We start from the raw sequence: 17,930 nt of genomic DNA, 5'->3' as shown, positions 1-17,930 counted from the left end.
ATCTCATGGCTTATGACTGCCCCTCATCATCTTGCCCAGAGCTCCTAGTCTCCCGCACTGTGTTCCTTTTCGGAAGCGGTGGTGACATTTTTTTTACACTTTGAAGAAACTTATTCCTTTTGAAATATACACGCAGTAATTTTGGAGTAACATGAAGTAACATGATTTAAACTGCTGGTTAAAATATTCAGGTCTGGCTGACTTCAGAATTTAGGGATACTTCAGGCTGGCCAAGCAAGTAACTGTCGGTGTTATGATGGGTGATGCAGGCACGTTCCCCCCAGTGCCCCCCTCCTGCTGCCTGCCCCCTTGTATGATCTCAGAGCTCTGGGAATACAGCCTATGAGCTTCTGTGAGTCCCCAGGGGCTCACTTGTTTATCTTCAGAATTTAAGCAAAATCAGGGCTGAAAATTGTCAGGTAACATCCCAGGAGTCCTTATATGAAGAGGCAGCTGGAAAAGGACCAGTTGAAAAATAGTGGGTTTTTTTTAAAGAAGGGATTTTAAAATTTATTTATTTATTATTTATTTTACTTTTATTTTAGTTTACTTATTGTTTGCTTTTTAGGGCCTTACCTGCAGCATATGGAAGTTCCCAGGCTAGGGGTTGACTCCGAACTGTAGGTGCCCACCCACACCACAGCCACAGATCTGAGCCACGTCTGTGACCTACACCACAGCTCACAGCTCACAGCAATGCTGGATCCTTAACCCACTGAGCGAGGCCAGGGATCAAACCTGCAACCTAATGGATACTAGTTGGGTTTGTTACCGTTGAGCCACAATAGGAACTCCCAAAAAAAAGGGAAACATTTTTTTTCAGTTCTGTTTTATTCAAGATCATGGGTGTTAAGAAACATGCTTCACCTTAGCAGAAACTATCAAAAACTGACTAGGTTGTCAAGATTAAGAAAATGCTAGAACATTATTGAGTGAGATAAAAATGTAACTTAAGAATTCCTGGGAGGGAGTTCCCATCGTGGATCAGTGGTTAATGAACCCGACTAATATCCATGAGGATGCCGGTTCCATACCTGGCCTCGCTCAGTGGGTTAAGGATCCCGAGTTGCTGTGGCTGTGGTGTGACCAGCAGCTACAGCTCCGATTAGACTCCTAGCCTGGGAACCTCTATATGCCTCAGGTGTGGCCCTAAAAAAAAAAGAATTCCTAGGAGTTCCCGTCGTGGCACGGTGGAAATGAATCTGACTAGGAAGCATGAGGTTGTGGGTTTGATCCCTGGCCTTGCTCAGTGGGTTAAGGATCTGGCGTTGCCATGAGCTGTGATATAGGTTGCAGACATGGTTCGGATCTGGCATTGCTGTGGCTGTGGTGGAGGCCGGCAGCTGTAGCTCCTATTGGACCCCTAGCCTGGGAACCTCCATATGCCGTGGGTTCGGCCCTAAAAAGACAAAAAGATAAAAAATAATAATAATAAAATAAAATTAAGTTTAAAAAAATAAAAAAAGCTACCACCTTTATGGAAATTTATCAACAGAGACGTGCACTGGGACTTTTTATTTCCTCGTTTCTTTCTGCAAGGCATGGGCTCTCATGAAAACAGGTGCTCTGTTTTTGTCACTGATATGGTCCATCACCCAGCACATCGCCTTGAAAATATTCCTATAAATGGAATGAACTCTTCTCTGAAACAAAGCTAAATTATCTCCAACAAAAAACTTTTGCACAATTACATCCCTCAGCTCCAAAAGCAGTAAAATAAAATGATCCAACTTTCACTGTCAACATCATTTACTAAGTTGACTACAGCTTGAAGGCAGTAGGAGATATTATGGGATTAAGAACACAACAAAGGAAAAAGTAAAAACTGTCAGATTATAAATTATGACTAGGCTTATATATAATTGACAATGAAATGTGTTTATGCCATCTCAAAAAGATGAAAATATTTGTTATGATTAGCATAGGTGTCAATCCTGTTAGGAACATTTACCTGCACAAACACGGGTCCTCAGGTGTGACTGCTTTCCCACCCAGCCCGGAAAAGACCTCCTTAGCTCTCATCCAGAGGCACACCAAGCCTCACCAGGGGCACGTAGATTATTTTCGCTGTTAAGGTCAATCCAATCAATATCATCATGGGGGCATAGGGCGTAGGGAGAAAAGTTATATTTTGGAAAACAATCCATGGGAAATTATCAAGCAGCCAAGAGTTTAGTTTGGAAATGCAAATATCTGTCACTTAGTTTTCAAACCCTGTGCAAGTAGACAGTGAAGGCGTGATGAGGGGGGGAAAGCAACAGCAACAATCACAAAAAAGAAAAGAAAGAAAGAGAAATGGAGAACGGAGAGGCTATGAAAGGGAATTCTTTTTCGTAGTCTATCTTAGGGGATTTATTGTCACTGAGTTTTTTCTAATTTTTAAATGGAAGTATAGTTGATTTACTGTGTGTTAATTTCTGTTGTACAGCAAAGCGATTCAGTTATACGTATACTCATTCTTTTCTCATATTCTTTTCCCTATGGTTTATCTCAGGATATTGAATAAAGTTCCCTGAGCTATGTAGTAGGCCCTTGTTCCTTATCCGAAGGGGGTTATTTTCATACACGGTACTAATTTGCATTTACATCATGTTACGTTTGAGTAAGGTGATTTCTTTCATCCAAATTATTTCACCCATTTAAAACTATTAAGATACTGGGGAAAAGCCTGTCAGGGCCATTTGATGTAATCTTTCCGCCTCTCCTTCAGGCAGGAAGGTGCGATGACGCAGAGAACTCAGCATGTGTTCTTTCCTTGGTGTGTTCACAAAAGGGATCTGGTAGCAGCTTAACCAGACATGAGCAGCTTTCCCTTCGTTTGGATCTGTTTGCCAAAGCCCCAGTACCCACTGGAATTTTCTGGGGTTGGGCTGCTGGAGAACAACCACCGAAAGGCTGGATGCAGGAGACCGGTTTCCCGTGCCACTTTGAAGCTTGTGACACTGAGCACAATACTTATTTTCGGCTCTTCGGTTTCAGTATTTGGGAAATGGCAGCAATAATATGTCTGTTTTATTAGGTTGTTGTGAAGATGAGACAGGCCTGCGTGTGAGTGAAAAGCCCTTTCTAAACCGTAAAACCCTCTCCAGATGTTGGCTATCATCGCCTTTAAAGGACGCAGAATCTCTTTCAATTGCATAGGAGACTGCAAAAAGACTCCTTGACACTTTTAGTCACAACTTGACCCGAAGCTTAATCTCGCTGTAAATCGAAAGGGTTCTTGCGCCCCAAACCAGCCCGGGGCAGGGTCACCCACGCCGCCGGCGCGGTCCCTGCGGTATTCCACCCGGAGAGACGGCTCGCCCTCCACCTCCCACTGGTCTCCCGGGGAGGGCCGCGCCGCTCCTTTCCGTCTGGGCGGTGCCAGCTAGAGGGCGTGGCCCGGGCGGAGCGGAGGCGCGCTGGGGGCGTGGCCTCCAGGGAGGGCGTGGCCTCGCCTCCCCGGCGTTCCTGGGCCGCCCGCAAGCCCGGCTTGCCTGCCAGCTAGCGGACGGGCGCGCGGCTCCTGCGCACTCGGCCTCCGCCTGCGCGCGTCGCTGGCACAGCTGCGTTCTCGCCTCCGCGGCTGGGAGTGGGGTCCGGCGCGAGCCGCCGCTCAGCTTCGGGAGCACACACTCCCCGGCGCTCTCCGCACCAGCGCCCCTTCCCGACCACATCAGGTCCGGGGCGGGCGAGGGCGGCGAGGGCGCACGACCCGAGACTGCAGGACTAAGGGTCTAGAAGGTAAGCAGAACCCTGCGCCCCCCTGCGCCCCCCCCGGGCTGGGGAGGGGGTGGGTCATCCTGGCCCGAACGCCGCGGCCTCTGACTTCTGGGAAGCCCAAGCTCTCTTCCTCCTCGCTGCCGGCTTCCCAGCACGCTGACTCAAGTCGCTGGCGTTCCCACTTTTCCGGTGGGAACCTTCGGGGAGAACGGGCGAAGGAGACGCAGAGCTCGCACCACCCTGACTTAGAAATCTCCAGCAGGTAGCATCTAGAAAAACTGGGGAGGGAAACACAGGCAGAGACCTATCCTCCTCCCCCTCTCCCACTCCCCAAAATCAACCATCTGCCTGTGCGCCCCGAGTCTTGAGGAAAGATGTTCGGTTGTTGTAACCTGGTCCCTGGGTTGCATAATAGAAGAGTCCCAGAAGTTTCTCTGGGAGGTAAAAGCAGGGCTTTTCTCTTCTCCATTCCGCCCCCCCGTCACCCCTCCCCCCTGCGTCTAGTAGAGAGAGATTAGTGGTGCCAGTCCCTTCAAATGGTGGGTGGGATGGAGGTGTGTCTGGTGGTCCGCAGCCTCCGGAAACGGAGGGCAAAAGTTGGAGACACCTTCTGAGACTTGCTCCTGGCGCAGAGGGAAACGGCGTCTGCAGAACATGGATCTGGTTAATTTCCCTCGAGGATCGTTTGTTCTTGGTGTCTCATCCTCTCACTGCCTGCGGCACACGAGCCCTCGGACTTTGCGAGCGCCGGGGTCGGCGAATTACGTGGGAGAAGCGAGTTATAGGAAGCGTACTTTAACGTGTTGGTAGTTAGGTTAATGAAGCTGCGAGGGACCTTCCGGGGTCATGATACTTTCCTCCTAGGTTAGTCTTGTAGGAGTTTCCTTACACGGCCCCCACATTGTTATGCAAATTGTCCCTGGAAGACCCTTGGCTTTGGAAGTGGAGATGTGTCCTAATCTTCCGGGAGCCCTTCTCTGTTGGGGGGTGGAGTGGGGGTGGGGAAGGCCTTGCAGACGAAGTTTTGTTTTTTTAAGGATGGGGTGCGGTCATTTTAACCCTGTTGGTGCACGTTGGAGGCGCGGGTGGGCAAGGGGGATGACATACCGTCGAGAAACGCGACCAGATTTGAAACTTTAAAGGCGAAGCCGTACGTGAAGGCGAAGACCCAGTGTTCCTTGAAACGGGTGCAAGGTAAAAGGGCTCAGGAATTGAGCCACAGAAACCTTGGGCAAGGACCTGGCCTGAGAATTTGTTGGGGCGGGGGGTGTTGCTTGTGCAAGATTATTTTAGAGCAAGGTCATGCAGAGGTGGTAGAAGGTAGGGGCGGTGCTGAGACACCTCTCCCTGACCTACGTGGTGTCAGACTCCCGGTGGAGGTAGAAGTCACAGAAAAGCCAGAAAGGGGGGGGGGGGTAGACCTTTGGAATCAGGAGTCTAATTCTGCTCGGAGGCTTAAGAATACCTAGGCATGGCCCTGTTTCAATGTTTACTTCCTCTGTCTAATGTATTTCCTTAGCTCGCCTTTCATCTTTAGTGGAAAGGGTTCCTTGAGTGGATGTTCTGGAAATAAAGTCACAGGAGAGTTGAAAATTCTGGGTTGTTCGCCTGCTTTCATTTGAAGGTGGTGTCTCTTAACCAGTGTCAGAAAGTAGAATTTGAAGATAAGTATGCAGAAGAGGAATGGAGAGAAGGAAGGGATTATGTCCCAGGGGAATGCAAGGAGTGGGGAGAGGAGGTAGAGGATAACTAGTATTTAAAACTGGGAAGCCTCATTTGAATTCAGCTAATTTAGGAGAGGAGGAACCAAAGAAAGGATTTGGGACAGATTTGGTCACTTTAAAACAAAGAGGTATTGAAGAGTGGGACATAAATCTTAAAAAAAAAAAAAAAGTTTAGATATTGAGGACACCCCCCCCCCCCCGTTTTTCTAAATGGAATTTACAGGGATGATGAGGCTGGAATGTGGAACTGGAGGTGTGTTATGGTGATGCTTTCCATTTGCAGGGAGAAAATGAACTCTTGCATAAGAGAGTTCATATGTCTTATTCATTCACTGTAGCAATTGAATTTCTGTTGTTTATTTGACATTTGCTTAACTCTTCAACTTTGTAAAAATGCAATTTTGAAGACTCCAAAGTGTTAATTTACAATACAGAAGCCATCGAGAGACTGAAATTTTATGGCAAGAGTTAAAGCCCAGGTGGTTTTCAGCATTGCTCTCTCTTGCAAGATGCAGAATCCACATGCGGTTTTTGCCACCAGAAGTCACTGTTTCACTGTGGGGTTATAAGATAGACGACATCAAAATTGGCTTCCTCTTCTGTTTCCTACTGGTTTCTGAATTTTGCAAGGAGTTGGTGGAGCTAAAAGTTACTTTTTTATTGACTAAGATAATTGCTTAATTTGGTTTTGGATTACATTTGAAGAATTCTCTTCAATTAAGATGCATATGTATGAGCTGCATCTTTATTAGGAACCTCTACAAATCACTGTAGTCATGTGATTGTTTAGTTAAAGTTATATTACATTGGGAGTTGAAAAGATGGGTTTAAAAAAAGAAGCTTAGGAAAGGCAAACTTGTTTTCTTTCTTTCTTTCAATATGGCCAGACCCAATGGCATATGGAAGTTCCTGGGCCAGGATTGAATCTGAGCCACAGCTGTGACCTACTCCGCAGGTGTGGCAACACCACATCCTTAACCCACCGCACAGGGTCAGGGATTAAACTGGTGCCCTCGCAGCGACCCAAGCCGCTGCAGACAGGTTCTTAACCCACTGTGCCACAGTGGGAACTCCCTGTTTTCCATATTTTTAAAGAAGCAAATGAAAGGAGTTTCATGCTTAACTCTGTGATTCGTGCTCTTTTATCAAACACACTTGCATAATCCTTTATAAAGTCACTTGACCATTAAAATTCCAAATCTTGAGATAGACTTATGCTTTCACTTGTTAAAAGATAGAATCTATTTATATACAAACATCTGGATTATTATAAGACATACACAGGGGACAATACACCCTGCAGATGTCCCTTGAGGTATGGCAACCTGGCATACCTTATGCTAGGATGCAGGTGTATGCTTCTTACTATTGAATCCCTTCACTGAAAGCTTTCCTTCAGCTTGAATCCATTTGCTATCTCAGATATGTCTGTTGAAGCTAAGAGCCCAAAGTTCCCCTATTTCAAGACTAGTTCGTTAACTAATTTTTCAGGAGGTTGAGAAAGTATGTTGGGGAGAGTACAAATTAAGGAACTGCATTTGCCATAAATATAGAAAGTTTTGTAAATTAGATTTTTTCATATAAAAAAATTCAACAATGATGTCTGTTCCCAAGTGATACTTAGTTGACAGTGGTTTTCCAGCAGTCGCTCTTTTTTAATACACAGTAATAGCTTATTTAGTATTTGCTGAGTTGAATCTTAGATTTTATTGAAATAGATTACATAAGCCCAATATTGTATTTATTAAAATTCTGCTACAGTGTAATAGTAAATGTGAAATATTTAGTTCTTTATAGGCACACATCCTTTATTCCTGGCTGTTTATAAGAGCACAAGACATTATTTTAGACCTAAGGCCATGAGGGTTGCTAATAGGAGTTTCTGTCTTATGCCTCAGGACAGAACTCCTTCAGTAGTGTTCTCCAGGGGAAGAAAATCAGCTGATTTTCTTAAATTATCTGGCCCATTTAAAACATGACTAAGGATTTCTTGTTAGAGTGACTTTTTCCAATTAAAAGACTGAGATTATTGTGACAAGTGGTGCCCAGAGGAATCAATTACATCATTAGTCTAATGTCCCATATTTATCCCTAATACCTCATAAATATGGAGCATCTTGTGTGCACCAGACAGTACTCTAAGCGTTGGAGAAACGGATAACACCAGATCAAGGCAGAGAAAGAGCCCATACAGTTGGGGTTTGCATCTGTGTCACCCAAAAGCTGTTTACCAATGGCTTTCACGTGACATGTCATTTAAGCCTAGTTGCAACTCTGAAGTTGGAGTTCATTTTCCATTTTAAAATCAGGAAATTGAGTTGAAGAAGTAAAATGACTTGACTCTGTGACTCAAAGCCTGGTGCCCTTTCGACTATGGTACACTGGTTGGCTGTGTTGATATGTGGTTTCCTGTTTTTCAAGAATTACAGCTTGACTTTCAAATATAAATAGTGTTTCTCCTTGGCTAAGTAATTCTTTCTAATCATTATGGGAATAAAAAAGCAGGTATTTTCATTTGGCATTCTGGACCTACCTATATTTGTGACTCTAAAGGAAAATACGCACACCTATTAAACAAACTTGTATGTATTTGTACCCGAGAAAGATCTTCATATTCCTAAAAATTAGATGCAAGGGCTCAGGCACCATCTCTCTTCACGCTTCAAATCTACTAAGTTATGAAAGGTCAGTTCGTATCCCTGTGTAAATCAGGATATGCTCATACCATGTCCTTCGGTCTTATAGATACAGTGAATATATGCAGAATACATGCAGTAGAATATCAACCTCTCCTGGAAGGCTTTTAAGACCTGGATGTGTCTCTCCCTCATCCACCATACCCTCCCCCAAGCCAAGTTTCTGATCAGTAGGTCTGGGATAAAGCCCGAGAACTGGCACTTGTAGCCTGTTTGCAGGTGATGTTGATGCTGCTAGTTCTGGAATGACACTTGAGGGACTAGTGCAGTATAGCAGAGAATTTAAAAGCATGATTTCTAAGCCCGACAGCTTGGGCTTGAATCTTGGATATGCCACCTACTAGCTGTCAGACCTTAGGCAAGTTACTTAACTTCTTGTCAAGAACTGTGAAGACTGAGATTTTACCCTACTTTCAAGCTAACAAGCTAACCTGCCACAGTTTCCTGGACTCTTGGGAATGGCTTTATTACTCATAATAATAGCTGTAGCCAGAGTAGCAACATTTTCTTCCCTAAGCCTCAGTTTCCAGAGGGAGATATGGAGAGAGGCAGATGATACCTGCAAATACAGGTGTATTAAGGAGAGAAGACCAGAGTTTGGGGAATCCTAATCTGTGGGGGGGGGGGTATATACAGCAAGTTTTATTTACACCCCCAGAGAGCACGCTGCCCTGGGTAGGGACTGGCCAGGGATCCTAATCTTTTATCAAGGGTGCTTTGCTCCATTATCCTGGCTAGTAAACATACTGCCCTTTGCTCTAGAAGGAGGCATAATTTCCAGTGTTGTTCTCCGCACAAGCATCCTTAACGATTGTCTGGTACAAAGACAGGTGATGTCTCTGCTTGTATAACGTGGAGAGTTGGCTCCCAACACTTTTCCTTGCCCTTGCAGCATGGGGTTAACCATACTGTAGTATCTCCCTCACTGGTTCGTTGGGGAGATAAAAGGTAATAAGATTTGGCAAGTACTTGAGCAGAACATAAAAGCACCTCCTTAGGTTGTAGAGTCACGTGCCTCCTCTGTCCAGTGGGTTGTCTATGGGAGTGATGTGGACTTCTGGACAGAAGCATTGAAGTGGCTCTTAGGAGGCCATCCACCTCCCTTCTGGACTAAACACCGCAGCCGCATTTTCATTCTTTTTTTTTTTTTTTTTGGCTTTTTGCTATTTCTTGGGCCGCTCCCGCGGCACATGGAGGTTCCCAGGCTAGGGGTCCAATCGGAGCTGTAGCCACCGGCCTAGGCCAGAGCCACAGCAACGCGGGATCCGAGCCGTGTCTGCAACCTACACCACAGCTCACGGCAACGCCGGATCGTTAACCCACTGAGCAAGGGCAGGAATCGAACCCGCAACTTCATGGTTCCTAGTCGGATTCGTTAACCACTGCGCCATGCCAGGAACTCCCTTTTTTTTTCTTTTTTTTTTCTTTTTTTTTTTTTCCCCGCAGCCGCATTTTCAGATAGTGGAGCTTCTAACTTGGCTTTTTTCCAGCTTAGGTTTCTCAAGGTGGAGAATAGCTTCCTGCCGCCTCCTTGCCAGCACTTGCCTGCCCCGCCCCATGTGCAATGGGCATAAAGAATAAGCAGGAAAAGTTTTTCTGTTAAACCACTGAAAGGTGGGGGGTTCATGTGGTCCTATAGCATAACCTAGATCTTACCACATTCCAATACCTATCATACCGGCCTATTGCAAGAAAGGTGACAGTTATTTAAAAATACACACTCTGGGTGTGTATGTGTGTATAGAAACAGGGAGTTTGCATTCTGTTGAGATGTAAGCTCTGAACACCTGCTTTTTGACTTATGTAGCATACATTGTTGCAGACAGTGGAAAAGAGCTGTGAAAAAAATGTGTGGTTGACACTGTTTTCCTCCTAGTGCTCAGTCCCATTTTTTTTGTTGTTGTTGTTGCTAAGAGGACCGTGAATGTGGAGGGGACTGCATGGTGCCCAGCCTTAGGTGATAGATTGTGTTTGTTCTCAGCCAGTGATGACAATTTGTGTCCTGATTTACCTGCTTCCCCTGCAGCTGGAGGAGGCCAGGTGACCTAGTTCTGGCTTTCGGATAGCAAAGGTTTGGGGAAGGCTTTTCCGTTCCTGACAAAAGGAGACAGCCGTGGCTGACATAGCCACACCTTCCCCCTCTCCTCTTCTACCTGCCTTGCATGTTGAAAAGATGTCTGGTTATGGCAGCAACCTTTTTGTACCATGAGATGACAAGCATGAAGACAGCACGCTAAATCTGGCAGAGCGGAAAGAGCCAGAGTTCCCGGTGGCCTCATGGAACAGCTAAAATTATAACAATAGTCACCCTCCTCTAGACTTGCTTTAGGAGAAATGGAAGCCTCTATTTTCTTTTCTCTTTTTCTTTAAAGCTGCACCTGCAGCACCTGGAAGTCCTGGGCCACAGGTGCCGGGGGTCATATTGCAGCTGTGGCTGTGGCCTCTGCCACAGCCATGGCAACACCAGATCTGAGCCACGTCTGCAACCTACACTGCAGCTGTGGCAATACTGGTTCCTTAACCCACTGAGTGAGGCCAGGGATAGAACCTGCATTCTCACAGAGACAGTGTTGGGTCCTGAACTCACTGAGCCACAGTGGGAACTCCTGGAAGCCTCTGTTAGCTGAGCAGTTGTTACTTGCAGCTACACACATTCTGGACCCACATAGAGTACCATGGAATCGAGCGGGGCTTGGCTGCAGGGCACAGCATTGTGTTACATTAGCTCCACTGAGCTCAGGAGAGGCCTCTTTGAGAATGTAGTGTTTGAGCTGAGACCGGAACGATGTGGATTTTGTGTCCTTGACTTGAGGGGCAGCCCCAGAGCCCCCAGAACAAGGATTTAAAGTGGCGAAGAGACAGTTGGGGAAATCATGTGTTCCATCATGGATTTCGAAACGTGTGGGCATCACAGAGCGCTGGTGAGCTAAAGGAATTGTGGGTGATCAGGTCAGCTTGGGGCCCTGGGAGATCATGAGCTGCTTCAGATCGAGTTCTGGAGAATTCAGATGAAAACTGTGTATGACCCATGACTCACCCCTGACACATGGCCAGTTACCAGGAGACGGTTATTCCTGGAGGGTATGTGTGGGAAAGGGGAAGTGGATCTGAGTAGGGACTACTGACCAGGCCAGGCATCCTCTAGCCTCTGGACAGTTATTTTTCTCCTATTCTCCTTTGGAAACTGGGTCATGGTCATGGGGCTTTGAGACTTGCTTAGCACTGTTTGTCCCATCAAAAAGCTTCTCTAGGAGTTCCCCGTTGTGGCGCAGTGGTTAACGAATCCGACTAGGAACCATGAAGTTGCGGGTTCGGTCCCTGCCCCTGCTCAGTGGGTTAACGATCCGGCGTTGCCGTGAGCTGTGGTGTGGGTCGCAGATGCGGCTCGGATCCCTCATTGCTGTGGCTCTGGCGTAGGCCGGTGGCTACGGCTCTGATTTGACCCCTAGCCTGGGAACCTCCATATGCTGAGGGAGCAGCCCAAGAAATGGCAAAAAGACAAAAACAAACAAACAAACAAAACCCCCCACAACCTTCTCCAGTGTATGGATTGTCCAAAGTGTGTGGTTTGATTGACAGAACAATAACTGGACCAACTACTGCAACCATTTATTGAGTGCTTACCATGAGGTAAGCATTGTGCTAAAATATTATACCTACTTAACCCTACAACAGTCCCACGAAGCTGCATGGTACTGATGAGAAGGCTAAAACCTTGGGGAAGGACAGTGAGGCTTTTCTTGAGGTCACAGGGTTGGTAGGTTGCAAAGCAGGCCTTTTGTTTTTGTTATTCTTTAAAGATTTTATTTTTTCTATTATAGCTGATGCAAAGCAGGCCTTTTAACTAGCAAGTCACAATGACCCCTGGGAGAGCAGTTTCCCCAGAATGTACTAGGTTTGGAAGAACTTAATGACCTAGAATAGAATGTTTGAATCTTTTTTTTTTTTTTGTATTCCTTCTCCCTCTTTTTATGTCCTTGTAATTGTATGTGTATATGATGTGTCTATAAAACTTAAAAAAATTTTACTTGAAATGTTTTACCTGCTATTTTGGGGAGAAAAGTAGTTGGATGCACATGACATTTCCATTTCAGAATAAATTTGCATTGCAAGAAGCTGGCAGGACTGGAGAAGGGTCACTTAAATCTGGCAGGGTGCATCCGTGAAATACAGTCTGTTTTACTCACAGAAAATGTAAGATAGACATTCCTGACTTCAATAAGAAGAACTGCTGTGTATTGAATGCCTGTGATGTGTCAGTGTGCTGGGCATTTTTGCTTGGTTTTATAAAGCGCTCTTCTCTGTAACACTTAGTTTACAAATAGTCTGTTTTCCATCTTACAGATGGGAGCACTGAGGCTGGTAGGACTTCACTTGCCCACAGTGACCATCTGTCTTGCTGGAACTTAATCTCTCTTTGTTGTACAGCACTGCTCTGTTTTGCTTTTGTTTTTAAATGGAGCCAAATCAGACGCTTCCCTGCCCCCTGCCCCCCCACCCCCCCCCACCCCCCCCCACCCCGCCCCCGTGGGAGGATTTTAAACTGCCTTCTCCCTATTCATTGTTCTGGTATTTTTATAATCAGGGGAAAGTAATATAAAAATATATGAAAACTTGAGGAGAATCTTCTGATTTCAGCATTTATGCGCCAGTACATCTGGTCGCCCGACCCTCATAGTTGGAGAAAAAATATTAGAGAAAAATACTACACAGGTAATAAAGGGTTCATAGCATACAGAGTGAAAGATGAAAGTAAGTACCCCTGTCCAGAGAAGCCACTAGCAACATTTGGGTTGTGTGTGTGTTACAGGGTATGTGTTATGTGTAAATATTAAAAGAAAGCATTATTTATTGTTTTTTAAGGGCCACATCTGCGGCATATGGAGGTTCCCAGGCTAGGGGTTGAATCAGAGCTGTAGCTGCCCGTCTACACCACAGCCACAGCAACACCGGATCCTTAACCCACTGAGGGAGGCCAGGGATCGAACCCCTGCCCTCATGGATCATAGTCGAGTTCATCAACCGCTGAGCCACAACGGAAACACCTAAACCTATTCTTTTTGATACACTTATTATGATGTATCCTGATTTATCTGTCATTTCTGTGATGGTATGTATTAGGTTATTAGCAGTTTTCTTGCCATTATAAAGAACCTTGTTACACAAACCTCTTTGTACAAATAGGACAGTTTTTAAGAAAGAGTCTTTGAAGGAGATATTAACTCAAACATACGAATTGCATTTCTTGGCAATGGTTTTGGGTAATAACTTCCTGACTACAGCAGGCTCACATTCTAACCTCACTAACCTTCTTCTGTCTGGGTTGTGTGGCTCCTCCATACAGCTGTGCACACTCTGCAACCCAGCAGCACCTAAGCCGACTTTTGTAGGCTGAGTTTGGTCTCTCCCGTGAGACATAAAGGCGTCAATAATCTGGAGATGCAGCCTCCTCGCCCTTGCCTCTGTGGAAAGGAAGGATCCAATCTCCCTGCAAAAGTCATAAATTTGAGTTGCACACATAAGCCCCCAGCTCGGCCCAGGGGCCAGAACTCTCAGCGAACATGTCTCTTTCATTTCGTACTTCACTCACCCACCCAAGAAGCCAGTAGTGAGACCCAGGGATCTGGCGGACTCCTTCAGTCTAGCACTTTTTTTTTTTTTAAATAGGCTTTATTAATTAAGTAATTAATTAATTTTTAAGAGCAGTTCACAGCAAAATGGAGTCAAGGATGTGGATATTTCCCATAGACCTCCCCATCCCTGCACCCCCCCCCCACCATTTCCCCCATTACCAGTCCTCTAAAGTGGTACATTTGTTACACTTGACCAACTAGAACATTGACACATGGTCACCCAGAGTGCTGGACCATCTTTTGCTACAGCTCTGCTGTGAGGTTTGCTCCTGACTTCCTTTAAGCCTTTGCTCAAATGTTTCCTTCTCTGACCACTCTGTGAAATTGCAACACTTGACCTCCCTTCCCCTCTGGCGGCTTTTCTCTGCAGCACTTTTTAAAGCCTAATATCTATATATCATGTTTCATCCTTGTTTACCTTCTATAGCTTGTAAACTCAGCAATGGCTGGCACCTCTTTCCTTCACTCTGATTCTTAGAGTAGATCCTCGGGAAGTATTGGTTGGCTCCATGAGTAAATGAATGAACACGTGAACTCAGGACCGCTCTCTCAGGTTGGCCTCCCGCAACAGCCCAACCTGCTTCCTCCCTCGCTGTCCTCTCATTCTCCACCAGTCAGCCTGGGGTGGGTGCTGTTGGGCTGCAAGCAAGGGTGGCATCTTCACCGGGAGGGCTGTCTTGGGGACTGCCACCATGGACCCTTAAGAAGCCCTATAGTGTTTGGAAGATTAATGCCAAAATGAATGCCTCCTATTTTATTGATAATTTGTTGTATGCCAACCCTGCATGTCTAGAAAGAAGGGGGGGGGGTGCATAGAAGGAGGGGGAAAAAGAAAGAGAGGAAGGAGACAAAAGTGTGCTGGAGAAAGGGAAAGTGGGAGTAAGTAGGGAAGGGAGGGAGATGATTGGGATTTGAGTGGGAGAATTTAGGAAACTTGCCTCAGATGCTATAGCCAATTGGAGGAGCATCCTACTCCCAAACCAGTTTGATCTTGAACATTTTAGAACTCTACTGGGTGTGCATTTAATTAGAGTACTTGTAGCACCTATGCTGCCTTCTTTCCTAGGCAGAGATAGAATGACAAATGGTATCTACTAGGATACATTGTAGACAGCAAGTTAGCAATTTTAATTGCATGGAGGGGGACGTTATCAGGAGTCCTGGTAGAGCTGAAGGACTATTCAGTGTTTCTTTAGCCTTAGGCATCAAGTATAACAGTGAGCCTCTTGAATGTAGCAGGCAAGCTAAAATTGTTACAAAGTTTATATCATGTTTCCCTTTGTATCAAATAGTTCTTAAATCTGTACCAAGATAATTTAGTAACATACCCTCTGCCTTAAGGATGTTTGAAAAAATAGAAACTATTTAAAGCAAGTTAGGATAAGAGCAGTAAATTTACAAATACATACAAGAAAGGGAAAAGGAAACAGCTGTGGGTAGTGTTCACCACAGCCAGAGAGGTTGTTTCTAGAGATACACGAGATAGCACCAAGGCCATATGCCCAGGTTGGATAACAACTTTTTTTTTTCTTTTTTAACCAGTACTGTTTTGAGAAAATGCTCCAGAATTGCTTTGGGGACTAAGTACCTTTTATGAGTGGGAGTAAAATCTCAAATTGGCTCTTACTGGGCCCACTTTTTAAGTGTTGAATTCTTACATGAAGATCAGCTGTTAATTTTTTATTCTTGTCCATCCTCTTTTTTTCCTTTTGATTCTAGTGTGGTTGTTGACACAACCTGTTACCTTAGGCAGATTACTTAAAATGGAGTTTTAGTTTTCTTATACATAAAATGAGCTATTTCATATGTGGGATATTCGTATGTACCTTGCCAGCATATTGTAATGTGTACATGAAATGTCATTTTAAAAAAGGCTTAACACAATGCTTGGCATAGACATTGGGGAAAGGTTATTTCCTTTCTTCCTCCTCATGATAAACGTGTGCACATTTTTTCCTTGCTGCAATTGCTTTGAGGAGCAGCCTTAAAAGTGCATTTGGCCTTTGATATGTGCCAGCTGCTTTGTTCCGGCAACTGGAGAGTTGGTGAGGAACCCTTCTCTTATTCAAAGGAGAGCTTTGAATTCTGTGTCCAGTAAGATTTCACAGGTCAGGTGTACCTTTGCGTGTACTTATGGGCTAATATTCACAGGCTGCTGTTTCTCTTTCAGATGAATAGACTTGTCACTTTCCACTGACGGGCAGCGATGGCATTTACCGAAAGAGTCAACAGCAGTGGCAACAGGTAACCATGAGCTCCCTGATGTGAAGATAGGATATTTAATTTTATCACCTATTTTTTCAAAGAATAAGTTTAGTCCTTTTTATTTTTGTGACTTATGAACTCTGGTGCAGGAGGATTTCAGTTTTCCCTACATGAAACCAAACCTATTAGACTGGCTACCTATTTTCTTGAAATCTAGTGCTCTCTGGGTCTCTTAACTCATTTCTTTAACATGTGGGTGTTGTATTAGGGCAGCATCCTAATTCTGTGTTCAAGGTGCTACTCTGTATCACACTGATTTGGGGAAATGTGCATCTGTTCAGCTTGTGCTAAAACAAATATGATGAAATCCGCCTTATCCTGAGAGCCTTGAAGGAGGGAGGTCTGTCAGTTATATTTTGCATATATAACTCCAACTCTGAACATTTAGTTAATTGCCTTCTTGAATGGAGCACCTGATCAGGGTTGATTGAGGGGAGCATAGTTACATTCTGAAGCAATTGTGAAGACTAACTTATTCTTGGAGTTCTCTTGTGGCTCAATGGATTAAGGATCTGGTGATATAACTCTTGTGGCATGGGTTCGATCCCTGGCCAAGGGCTTTTCCTCATGCTGTGGGCAAAGCCAAAAAAAAAAAAAAAAAGAGAGAGAGAGGGAGCGTGAGAGCAAGAGAAGAACTTATCCTAGTATCCACAAGGAATTCTTAATGTCACTGATCAGTTTTCATTTATGCTATTAGATATTCAAGTGCATGTGAAGTGTGAGACTCGAATGGTAAATGAGCACTAAGTGATATGACCATAGTTCCGGAGCATCCTGAGGCTTTCCTACTTCTTCCTCCTTTCTGGTTCATGTAGGAAACTCTTCCTATATTCCAAACGGTCCTGGTGGTACTGCTGTTAAACTTGGTACACTCTCCTCCCCACAGAGGAAGTCATGTGACCCAGGCTGCAACAATCCACGTTCTACTAGAGCCAGAGGGGAAACTGTTATCATCGGTATTTTTTTTTTTAAAAGGCTTGTTCATAATGTGCAGTTACACATAAGTTTTAAATTTTTATGCAGTTAAATGTCTTTTCTTTTATGGATTCTGGTTTTGATCGTGCGTAGAAAGGTCTTTCCTACACTAGGACTGAGAAAATAATGTCATGTGTTCTCTGCTGGCACTTGAAAGGTTTCATTTTTTTGCATTTAAATTAGAACTTGTGAGCTGGTGGCCTATGGGACAGATCTGGTCAACAGATGGGTTTTGTCTGGCCTCACAGTGTTCTAAAAAGATCTGCCAATGATTTGTACATAACAATCTAGACTGCCATCGTCTCGAAAATTTTGAGATTTAACAGCATTGGCTTTGCATTGCGGTATAGCAACACTCAGATGGAATTGAATAGCTACCGCTCTTCAGGAGAAGGCATGAGCTTTTGTTTTTCTTTTCTTTCTCTTTCTTTTTTTTAGGATTGCCCCCACGGCATATGAAGGTTCCCAGGCTAGGGGTCGAATCAGAGCTATAGCCGCCAGCCTATGCCACAGCCACAGCAACTCAGGATCCGAGCCACGTCTGCAACGTACACCACAGCTCACAGTAGCACTGGATCCTTGACCCACCGAGCGAGGCCAGGGAGTGAACCTGCGTCCTCATGGATGCTAGTCAGGTTCATTTCCACTGAGCCACGACGGGAACTCCTCTCTCTCTCTTTTTTTTTTTTTTTGGCATTAGCTTTCTAATTCAAAACTTTCCAAATGGTGTGCCAAGATGTTGCTGTCCTAACCAGAGTTCCAGGCTCCCACCTTATTGCCTCCTGCTTTGTCAGCTTGTCCCAGAGAGACTTGATGGAAAGAAAGTAAGAAGAAAAAGTTAAGAAATGAGAAAGCACGGATGCTTTTCTAGTTCACTGCAATTCCCACACAGCTGGATTTAGACACTCAGCTGCTTTACCTTCTTAATTTGCAGC

General features: G+C 44.9%; 1 protein-coding gene across 1 annotated transcript in view; it reads left to right on the top strand.

Annotated features, from left to right (window-relative positions):
- Positions 1-3,469: 3,469 nt before the first annotated feature.
- The window catches only part of AFF1 (ALF transcription elongation factor 1), a 193,226-nt gene continuing 178,765 nt past the window's right edge, over positions 3,470-17,930 (top strand). Inside the window, exons 1-2 of the mRNA XM_047798798.1 lie at positions 3,470-3,723; positions 15,926-15,999. Coding sequence (XP_047654754.1) covers positions 15,962-15,999 — 38 coding nt within the window. The 5' untranslated portion in view covers positions 3,470-3,723; positions 15,926-15,961. The remainder of the gene's footprint in view (positions 3,724-15,925; positions 16,000-17,930) is intronic.

This window comes from Phacochoerus africanus, chromosome 10 (assembly GCF_016906955.1).
Source record: "Phacochoerus africanus isolate WHEZ1 chromosome 10, ROS_Pafr_v1, whole genome shotgun sequence".
NCBI classification, from domain to species: Eukaryota; Metazoa; Chordata; class Mammalia; order Artiodactyla; family Suidae; genus Phacochoerus; species Phacochoerus africanus.
The sequence above is the reverse complement of the archived record's forward strand: the minus strand, read 5'-3'. Positions and strand labels throughout refer to the sequence as shown.